Here is a 10472-nt window from a genome sequence, read left to right as displayed (position 1 = left end):
CAAGGACAGATCACTGTTAATATCAGGAACCTTTAGATTGGAAAGTGCTTACCCAACTGCGAGCCACTGTTAATGAATCTGGGTTAAAAGGAGAACCAACTCGTCAAATGCTTGATTATTTATGGGGCTCTATGCTCTTGCTACGAATGATATTAAAAATATCACTAAGCTAATACTAACACAGCACCAGCGTATGCTGTTTGGAGCTTACTGGCAGACTTTATGCCAGCAGTCGGTAGCAACGCAGCGGGGAGCAGGAGATCCTTTACATGGGGTAACTTTAGAGGAATTAATGGGTCTGAGAAATTACACCCGGACAGAAGCACAGGCTCTCGTAGGTCCTGATAAGGTTCGGGAAAGCATGAATTTAGCACGACGAGCAATAGATCAGATTAAGGACTCAGGAGGATTGCCATCATATATGAGTATCAGACAGGGAAGAGATGAGCCATTTGGTACCTTTATAGATCACGTAGCAAATGCTGTTTTAGCAACTGGGCTTCCAGACTATATGCATGGTATTTTGCTTAAAACAATGTGCTATTCAGAATTGTAACCCCCACTGTACGTAGTGTGTTAGTTACTCTGCCTGCTACTTGGACTATTGAGGGAGGCATTAGAGAGGATGTCACAGGTCCCTGTAGGTCCACAAGCTATGCTTGTATGCAATAAAGGAACTTGGAAAGGAACTGGGAATAGGGATGAAACAGCAGCGCTGAGGTAGCTCAGAGGCAGACTGAGGCAAATCAGAGTCAGGTTTTAGCTGCCCTTGCACCTTTGCAAAATCACCGGAGCGCGGTCTCGACGACAGACCACCCGACTGCGATGTTTTCGCTGTGGAGTCTCCGGTCCACATCGAGACGGGGATCTGTTAACGGTCCCCCGGGGTAACGTCTGGTCGGGCATGCCGCCTGATTGTCGGGGTCGGACCACCCATGCCAGCACTGGCCTCGCCGCCGCCGAGGTCCGGGGAAACAGGGGTGAAAGTCCGAGGCGGGAAGGCCCGCCCCGCGCATGACATCCAAAAGCTCGGGCAGCCATCACCCAGCGACAGCCAGGAAATCAACACCTGCGTGCCTCTACCACTCTGACCAGCACTTTCGTCTCCAACCTGCAACCCGGGGGAGCCTCGGATTGGACTTGGCAATCTCAATAAACTGTACTCTTATAGACAATCGACCGCAGCGTGTCCCCCACCGGGATTAAAGGACCTATATTATAAATGGGAAAGCGGTCGGAGCACTTTTAATCGGACGCTCATCAGCTACTATGGAAGGATTACAAATACTTACAGGACTAATTGATGCGGATTATACTGGAGAAATTCAAATTATGGTACAGACTCTTTTTCCACCTATGTTCATAGAAAAGGGCACCATAGCCCAATTGGTGCCTTTGCCGGTTCTCACTGAAGGACTATCACCCATACACTCCGACCCCAGGGGTGAGGGAGCCTTCGGATCCACAGGGCCGGCAGCCATGCTCACTGTGAGCTTGAAAAGTCGGCCACGCCGCAGGTGACAGTAACATACCAAGACAGACTGTTACCCTGACAGCACTCTTGGACACTGGCGCTGATGTATCCATCATCAGCAGTCACCACTGGCCTCAGCATTGGCCCACCTTTGAATCTGACTACAGTCACTGGAGTGGGAGGACTTACCCTCGCTCGCAAGTCCCCTCCATTGCAATGGACTATAGCTGATCAAGTGGTAAATTGCAGTGTGTCCATCATCCCATTGCCACTTGGTGTTGCTGCTCTGGTGGGACGAGACATACTCGCTCAAATGGGCATGGTTCTTACCACAGACCAAAATTTTTAGGAGTGGCCATTGCTTGGACTTTCCCCATCCCTATTCGGTGGAAGACAGAACAGCCGATTTGGGTTGAGCAATGGTCCCTAAAGCGGGAAAGTCTTGAACAAGCACATATTCTGGTTCAAGAGCAATTTAATCAAGGACATTTACGACTTTCTACAAGTCCCTGGAATACTCCAATTTTTGTCATTCAAAAGAAATCAGGGAAATATAGACTGTTGCATGATTTACGAGCTGTTAATCGACAAATGCATGATATGGGGGCCCTTCAACCAGGCCTACCAAATCCTTCAATGCTACCAGCAGGGTGGTCGCTGCTAATAGTCGACCTCAAGGACTGTTTTTTCACCATTTCCCTGCATGAAGATGACAAGCCGAGATTTGCTTTTACTCTGCCAGCCATTAACAGGAGCACCTGCTCAACGCTTTGAATGGACAGTGCTTCCTCAGGGTATGCGCAACTCACCTACCCTTTGTCAACTTTATGTTGATTCAGCACTGCAGCCCATTCGGAAAATGTTTCCAGATACCATCATTTATCATTACATGGATGATATCTGTTAGCGCAAGAAAATCCGTTCACCACGCAGCAAAAGGATATACTGCACAGGACTTTGAATGATCGGGCCTGCACATAGCTCCCGAGAAAATTCAAACTTCAGCTCCGTGGATTTATCTAGGTTGGAAAATCACTGACAGCACTATCCAACCTCAAAAGCTTACCATTCATACAGACATCCGTAACCTGCATGATGCGCAGAAACTTATGGGAGATCTGCAGTGGCTTCGCCCGTAGTTGGCATTCCTAATGAACTGCTAAATGAGCTTCGTCCACTTTTGAAAGGCACCAACCCTGCACAGTCAGTTACACTGACACTTGAACAGAAGGCTGTGTTACAGACTATTGCAGAGCAGATCACTACAGGCCTTACTTCAAGACGTGATCCTGCATTGCCTTTGGACATTACAATCATTTGTGGCCCAATATATCTGCTCGCTGCTATTACCCAATGCAAATTAATAAAAACGGGGGAGCCACCCAAGGATATCAGGGTCCTAGAATGGATTGCACCACCATTGCAGCCCAGAAGGACAATACAAGAAAAAGTGGCAACTTTAGCAGACTTGATTCAAAAGGCGCGCATCAGAATTTTGCAGGTGGATGGAACAGATCCAGGGACGATCTGGATACCTATATCGCCCACGGATCTAGAATGGTTCCTGCTTAACTCACCGGAGCTGCAGCGAGCCCTCTTGAGAAGGACCTAATTTGGTAGCAAAGCCACTACCAACACCTGTGTTAGCCTGGATGACTAACCATGGGTGGATTTCTAAACCAAAAAGAGCTCAAGAACCGCTGGATAATGCGCTTACTGTGTTCACTGATGCTGGAAGAAAGTCACGGAAAGCAGCGGTCACGTGGAAAGATGATAACACTTGGAGGCACCGGATTCTAAAAGCAACACCAGAGGATTCATTACAAACATTAGAACTTTATGCTGTTGCTTGGGCCTTGGTGCGATGGAAGGACATTCGCCTCAATATTGTTTCAGATTCTTTATATGTAGTAGGGGTTGCGAATCGCATTGAGGATGCAGCACTGCGTGACATCAAAAACCAGAGACTGGTAGCACTCCTTATCAGCATGCAAATAGCAATTGCTAAACGAACTGAAGCATATGCAGTGCTACATATTAGAAGCCACATGAGCCAGACAGCCTAGGGGAAGGAAATGACCGGCTGATCAGCTAGTGGCAGGAATTGTCCAGCCCCCACTACCGGTTCACCAACAGCGAGAGAAGGCTCATGCCACCTTCCATCAGAATGCTAAAAGGACTTGCACGAAGCTACGGCATTTCCATAGCCGAAGCGCAAGCAAACTGTTAAGGCCTGTCCGCGTCGTGCAGTTTCCATAATAGTGGAATTGAATAGGCTGTGGAGTTAATCCCAGAGACTTAAAGCCAATGAACTTTGGCAGATGGATTTACGCATGTTCCAGCATTAGGCCGCCTGAAATATCTCCGCGTCTCTATTGATACCTATAGTCATTTTCGTTGGGCTATGCCACAGCCAGGCAAAAAGGCTAGAGACGTGTGCAGACATTTAACTAGTTGCTTTGAAGTGATGGGAGTCCTGAAAGCCATTAAGACGGACAACGGCCCTGCTTTATGTTAGCAAGACCATTCAAAACGTTCCTGGAAACATGGACATCAGTCCCACCACGGGAATCCCACACTCACCTACTGGGCAAGCTATTGTAGAGAGAGCTAATGGGACTGTAAAGAGATATTTAGAGAAGTTTAAAGATATTATAGACCCAAAAGAAAGAGTAGCAAAAGCTTTGTTTGTATTAAACCATCTTTGTATCTTTGGTGATGAAAGGAGCCCCCTGCAATAAAACATAAAGAGGGGCTCCACCAAGCTCAAAGGGGAACTAGAAGCTATGTTTCACTTTAAGGACATGCTACTGGGGAATGGAAGGCCCTGCAGAAGTGTCATATTTTGGTCGTGGCTTATGTTTGTGTGCTTACTCCTACAGGTCCGCAGTCGATACCCAGCCGCTGGGTCAAACCGACACCGCTCAAGCCTGGAGCCTCCACAATACCACCTTCCGGAGCTGAGTCTGCTTCGGCTACATCTAGTAGCTGATCTGGTGATCGCACCTCTTGCAAACATCGTGCCTACCCGATTTAGGCACTTTGAATCCTGGGAGGAAGCAGAACAGCTAGTGGGCGCCCTTGAACAGTATTATCCAGGGAAACTTCATTGTCGAACCTGTGGTGTTTGCGGGAAGCCAGGCATTTTGGCATGGTTTCTTCTCCGATGTGGGGGTTGTAACAAAGAGTGGTGGGTTCATCAAGACACTTCTGTTAGGGGGAGCATGGTGCATTAATTGTGAGGGAACTTGGCGACGTGACACGTTACAGAGAGCTTTAGAACGGGAAACTGGTTTACCAATTTTCCAGGGTCTTACTCTTTATGAGTCAGTAGAACAACAAGCTATTGCTGAGTTTCCGCTATCGAATTAATCATAACGTTGCTTGCATTCGCTTACAGCTTAAATCCGCAAAAGTGCATAGATTTGCAGAGATGGCATTAAGATACCACGCCAATGGATGGTGCGTACCCATGAGTGGGAACGCATGTGCCATCGCTTTTAGTGCTTGCAACATTGCTGATAACCGTGCACGCTACCGATCCACACCACGTTAGTGCTATAGACCACCGAAAAAAACATGTGGATTACCTGGGCTAACCAACAGGCCAAGATTCTTTTTGCTTATCCTTAGCAATGCCTTCTGACCCTTTCCACACTTGCCTTATTGGGGTTCCGTTAGCAGAAACTAGTAGCCTTAAAAAATACACCCTCAGCTACTCAGAGCCAGAAATTGCACTCTCAACCTTTTGTAATGCAAGCTATTCTACCCTCACCGATAACCTATCTCGATACTTCACCTCTCTACTTTTAACATCTGCAATGACCTGAAAATAAAGAAAAACCCTCTAGCTGCCCAAGCACGAGCAATTGCCTTAGGCCTTAAATACATCTATGTTTGAGCCACAAGAGCTAGATCTCTTAGGCTCTCAGCCTAGTCCCTATTGTCTTATGTTTAAAGGCAGTCAACTTTGACAGCAGTGTCAGCCCCCAAAGGCCAAACAAAGACAGTACATGGCTGAGCCCTACCACCTCATGGTACTTTAACATCACAGTGTACTGCAATGGCTCAGTATGGCCAGTTTGATAATCCTCCACAAGAACCTAGGGCTTTGCCCTCAGGAACTTTCCTCATTTGTGGGGACAGGGCATGGCCAGGAGTGCCTTCTAAACCAGTGGGAGGACCCGTGCTATTTTGGGGAAAACTAACAATGTTTGTTTCCTAGCATTCAACAACTGTTAAATATTACACACAAGCGAGCACGACAAAGCGCTCTTCCATTAGATCCTAATTGCAGAGACGATGTGCAGTTATGGAAAACTCCTGCTGTCTTTTTTGCTTCTCTTTTGGTCCAGGAGCTGCATCAGCACGTGCCCTCACTCAGCTTAGAAGGTTGGCATGTTGGGACAGGCAAGCAAGCAAATGTCACCTCACACCTGATAGGTGAGCTTGTTGCAGACGTGGATAGCTTACGCCACGCCTTACTGCAAAATCGTGCAGCCATTGATTTCCTACTGTTAGCACATGGACATGGATGCAAAGACATGGAAGGAATGTGCTGCTTTAACTTATCAGATCACAGTAAATCCATACATTCTCAGCTTCAATGGCTCACTGAACATACCAAAAAGCTCACTGTTCAGGACACTCCTTTCGATAGATGGTTTCAAGGGACCTTTGGAGGACTTGAAGTTTGGGCCGTAAGTCTCATAAAAGAAGGTCTTAGATGGGTCGGCATCATACTTTTGCTATTGCTTGGAGCACGCATTATATTTTCTTGTTTAGCCAAACATGTAGATCAACTAACTCAGGGAGTTTTGCTTGCTCAAACTAATATAAACGGGGGAATTGTGAGAGATTGGTTACGTGAAAAGGGACATATAGATTCAGGATATACAGATTCTTTTGCAGCTTACTGATCTGAGAAGCTGGCTACGTGAGAACGGGCACATAGGCCCTTGCAGCTAGCTGAGCAAGGTCTCATAAGACAATGCACCACACATCCTGTGTAACAACTGAAGTTACAAAATATTACATGTATCTTGCTCAGTAACTGAACCACCATTGAGTCTTACTGATGAACTATGGGTTTATTTGCAGAGCCAGCAAGGTTAGATTTTGGCAGCATAACAATAGACATCTGTGGTTAGAAGGCCAGGGAAAAAGGCAGAACTGCTGACCACGAAAGGGGGTCTAAGGAGGGGTTTAGGATCAGCTTAGTCGACGTGAACCACCTAGAATGCGCTGTTACGAATATGCATAAAGCTTATTATTGTTAGTATATAAGGAGTTCTGGTACAATCAATAAATCGGATTCCTGCTGATCACTCATATTGAGTGTCTGGGTTTCCCCTCTATCGTGACAACGACCACCCCAAAAGCCCCCTCCAAGCACCACAAATGCCCATCAAGAGTGACAGAAGCCCCTCCCAATCCCTCCACGAGCCCCTCAATCCCCTCCCAGCCCCCCATGGCACTGACCAGGAGAGCTTGGAGGACAGGAACATCCCCAGGCAGGAGCAGCTCAGGCACTTCAGCAGCGATTTGGGCACTTTGGGGGGCACACCCCAAACGGGGAGACCCAGGCCAGGGACTGGGACAGACACCCGCAATCCCTGGAGAACAGACGGGCTCAGGTGGACACGTTCTGCCAGCACAACTACGAGATCGTGGCCCCGTCTGCCCAGCCCATGGCCTCACAACACCCAAATCCTCCCGAATATTCCCCTGAACCAACCCCAAATTCACCCCCAAATCCCTGGGAAAATGGTGCTGCTTTAGATACCTTTGTTGAATTCCTTTATTTCTACCCCAATTTTGGTTGTTTTGACAGGATGAAGGAGGAAACTATTTAGATTGAAAATGACCTCCAAGATCATCCAGGATTGCTGGATGCCACCAGAAGAAACAACTGGACAGAGCAGGTGAGAATTTTTGGGCCATAAACTCAACAAATCAGCTCTTCCCAATGAATTTCCGATTTCAGTCAGAGTCCCGATGGATGTTCCAGCCCCTGCGTTCACCCAGGTGCCTACGGGGATCCAGGAGGATGTGGAGAGCACCAGCCAGGGCTCTTCCCAAACTGGATCACGGGAATGTGGGTCACCAGGGCTCTGCCAAACGTGGGTCCCCCACTGAGGGATGAAGTTGGAGCAGAGGATGAAGCTCTTCCTGCACTCGGGGCACTCACAGGGCTTCCCTTACCGGTGTCTCCGTTGGTGTCTGCTCAAGTGAGAGCTCCTGGAGAAGCTCTTCCCACACTGGGGACACTCGTAGGGCCTCTCCCCGGTGTGGATGCGCCGGTGTCTGACGAGGTGGGCGTTTTACCTGAAGCCCTTCCTGCAGCTGGGGCAGCGGAAGGGCCTCTCCTCTGTGTGAATCCGCTGGTGCTGGAGGAGAGTGGAGCTGGTCTGAAACCTCTTCCCACACTCAGAACACTCGTAGGGCCTCTCTCCGGTGTGGATCCTCTGGTGCTGGATCAGGTTGGAGCTGTCTCTGAAGCTCTTCCCACATTCCCCACACTCATAGGGTCGTTCCCCCATGTGGATTATCTGGTGGCGGAGCAGGTTGGAGCTGTCTGTGAAGCTCTTCCCACATTCCCCACACTCATAGGGCCCTTCCCCAGCGTGAATCCTCTGGTGGCGGAGCAGGTTGGAGCTCTGGCTGAAGCTCTGCCCACATTCCCCACACTCATAGGGCCGTTCCCCAGTGTGGATCATCTGGTGGCGGGATCAGGTGGGAGCTCCACATGAAGCTCTTCCGGCATTCTTCACACTCATAGGGCCGTTCCCCAGTGTGGATCCTCTGGTGGCGGATCAGGTGGGAGCTCTGGCTGAAGCTCTTCCCACATTCCCCACACTTGTAGGGCTTCTCCCCAGTGTGAAGCTGCTCATGGACCACCAGGTCTGAGCTCTGGCTCGATCTCCGGCCACCTTCCCGGCACAGGGTTGGTCTGTCCTCCTCAGAGCACCCTGGGCTGCGTTTGCAGCCCCTCCTCCTGCGGGGTCTCCGCGCTTTTTCCTCCCCGTTGGATTCCTGCACCATGGAGCCGCTCAAAACGGCCTCTTCCACCAGGTTCTGCTGCGGGGATTTGTCCTCCCTGGGCTCCATCCTCAGCTCCTTGTCTGGGGGAGGAAGGACAAGGAGAGGATGGGATTTGCCTCCGTGCCACAGGGAAGGGCAAGGAGATCCCCCAGTCCGTCCCCGGCAGGACGGCGTCGGCAGTGGGGTTGTCCTGCAGCTGGGGGCGATGCTGGGCTGGGAGATGGAGCAGGAGAGAGGGGAAAGGGGCAGTGACTTCCTCCTCACCTGCCTGGGGGTCCCGGGGCATCTTCCTCTTCCTCGCAGCCTCCTCCTATATCTGGCCAAGGTTTGGGAATGGGAAATCCTGGTCTGGGGCAAAACAAGGGATGAGCACGTTGAGTTTGAAGGTCCCTCTGCCCAAGTCCATCTCTAGAAGCCACCAGGCATCGTGTGTCCATAAAAACCTGCTCAGGAAAAGCCTCCCAGGAGTTCCCTGTCTCTGGTCCCTCCCCTTTGGTGTTCGGGGCTCCCCCCTGTCCCAGCTGCTGGGGGTCACGCTTGTATTGGGGGTCCCCCTCTCTACTTGGTCCCCGCCCTCCCCAGGCTGCTGGGAGTCCCAGGAATCCAAAAAGCTCCCCCCTCTTCCATCCCCCCACTTAGGAATGCTGGGGGTGATGGGCTCCAAGGAGTCCCCCCTGCCCCTCTCCAGGCTGTTGAGGGTCCTCTCCCATCCCTCCTCCTCCTCCTCCTCCTGCCCCGTTCCCGAGCCCCTCGCAGCCCGCGGGAGCAGCGGGGATGGAGCCGGGACAGGTCGGGATGGGCAGCGCGGGGCTCTCGGCTGCTCCCACCCGCTGGGGGCGGGGGAACCCGGCCCGGGGAAAAGGAGAGGGAAACTGGGAACACTGGGGGCTGCAGATCCAAACTGGGCCTTGCTGGGGACCCTGCGTGGGGACTTGCAGCCCTTGGGGCTCCTCTCGGGAGCCTGGAGAACCGGGAGGGGGAACGCAGAGAGGGCTGGGGGATGCCAGCAGTGGCACCACTGGCACTGACTGGTTTGTACTGGGATAACTGGAACCTTACTGGGGCCACTGGGAGTGACTGGGAATGACTAGGAGCATGCTGAGGGCAGCTGGGATATACTGGGAGCATCTGTCAACCATACTGGGAACGACTGGAACCACAATGGGAACAATCAGGACCATGCTGAGGAGAAATGGGGCTACACTGAGGGCAACTGGGCATCACTGGGACCATGCTGGGAAGGACTTGGGTCATATGGGGTGTGACTGGGACTATACTGAATCACGTTCAACTGGGATCACACTGGAAGGAACAGAGAGCAACTGGAACCATGGTGGGGGCAACTGGCATCCAAATGGGATCACATGCAAAGGGAGACTGGGATCATACTGGACCCTACTTGGAGAAACTGGGACTGCACTGAGGGTGACTGGGAGTGGCTGTGAGACACTGGGATCGCACTGGAAGCAGCTCAGGGCAAGTGGGAGTGACTGGGAACATGCTGGGAGCAACTGGGATGCACTGGGAGAGATTGAAACCACAGTGGGGGTAAATGGGAGCAACTGGAACCACACTGGATGATAATGGGAGCAGCTGTGCCCATGCTGGGGTCATACTGGGATCCTACTGGAACTGACTGGGATCATACTGGGAGTGACTGAAATAGTACTGGCAGTATCTGAGAGTGCCTGGGATCCTACTGGACTCAGACTGGGACTGACTGGAAAGGTGCTGGCCGTGACTGGAACCATACTGGAAGAGACTTGTAGCAACTGGGCCCAGACTGGGAGTGACAGGGAGTCACTCTGGGCGTGACTGGAGTAATACTAGGAGTATCTGGGACTGACTGGGATCATACTTGGAGTGACTGGGATCATCCTGGAAATGACTGAAACCATACTGGGAGTGACTCTGGATCCTATTGGATCATCCTGAGAGCCACTGGGATTACAGT

The 10472-nt window shown here is 50.9% G+C and overlaps 2 protein-coding genes across 2 annotated transcripts; both read right to left on the bottom strand.

Annotated features, from left to right (window-relative positions):
• Nucleotides 1-7256: 7256 nt before the first annotated feature.
• On the bottom strand, nucleotides 7257-8229 carry LOC120412209 (zinc finger and SCAN domain-containing protein 30-like). Its single transcript, XM_039572555.1, has one exon. The coding sequence runs from the start codon at nucleotides 8191-8193 to the stop codon at nucleotides 7798-7800; it is 396 nt and encodes a 131-aa protein (XP_039428489.1). The 5' UTR covers nucleotides 8194-8229; the 3' UTR covers nucleotides 7257-7797.
• On the bottom strand, nucleotides 8204-10130 carry LOC120412201 (zinc finger protein 22-like; the record flags this gene model as incomplete). The annotated part of the gene is made up of 2 exons (XM_039572537.1): nucleotides 8783-10130; nucleotides 8204-8598 (listed from the first exon to the last, which is right to left on the bottom strand). Coding segments are annotated over exons 1-2 (417 nt in total), but the record flags the coding sequence as incomplete, so codon positions are not given.
• Between the last annotated feature and the right edge of the window lie 342 nt (nucleotides 10131-10472).

This window comes from Corvus cornix, unplaced genomic scaffold, assembly GCF_000738735.6.
Source record: "Corvus cornix cornix isolate S_Up_H32 unplaced genomic scaffold, ASM73873v5 scaffold3, whole genome shotgun sequence".
Lineage (NCBI taxonomy): Eukaryota > Metazoa > Chordata > Aves > Passeriformes > Corvidae > Corvus > Corvus cornix.
Note: the sequence above shows the minus strand (reverse complement) of the source record. Positions and strands in the feature narration are given on the sequence as shown.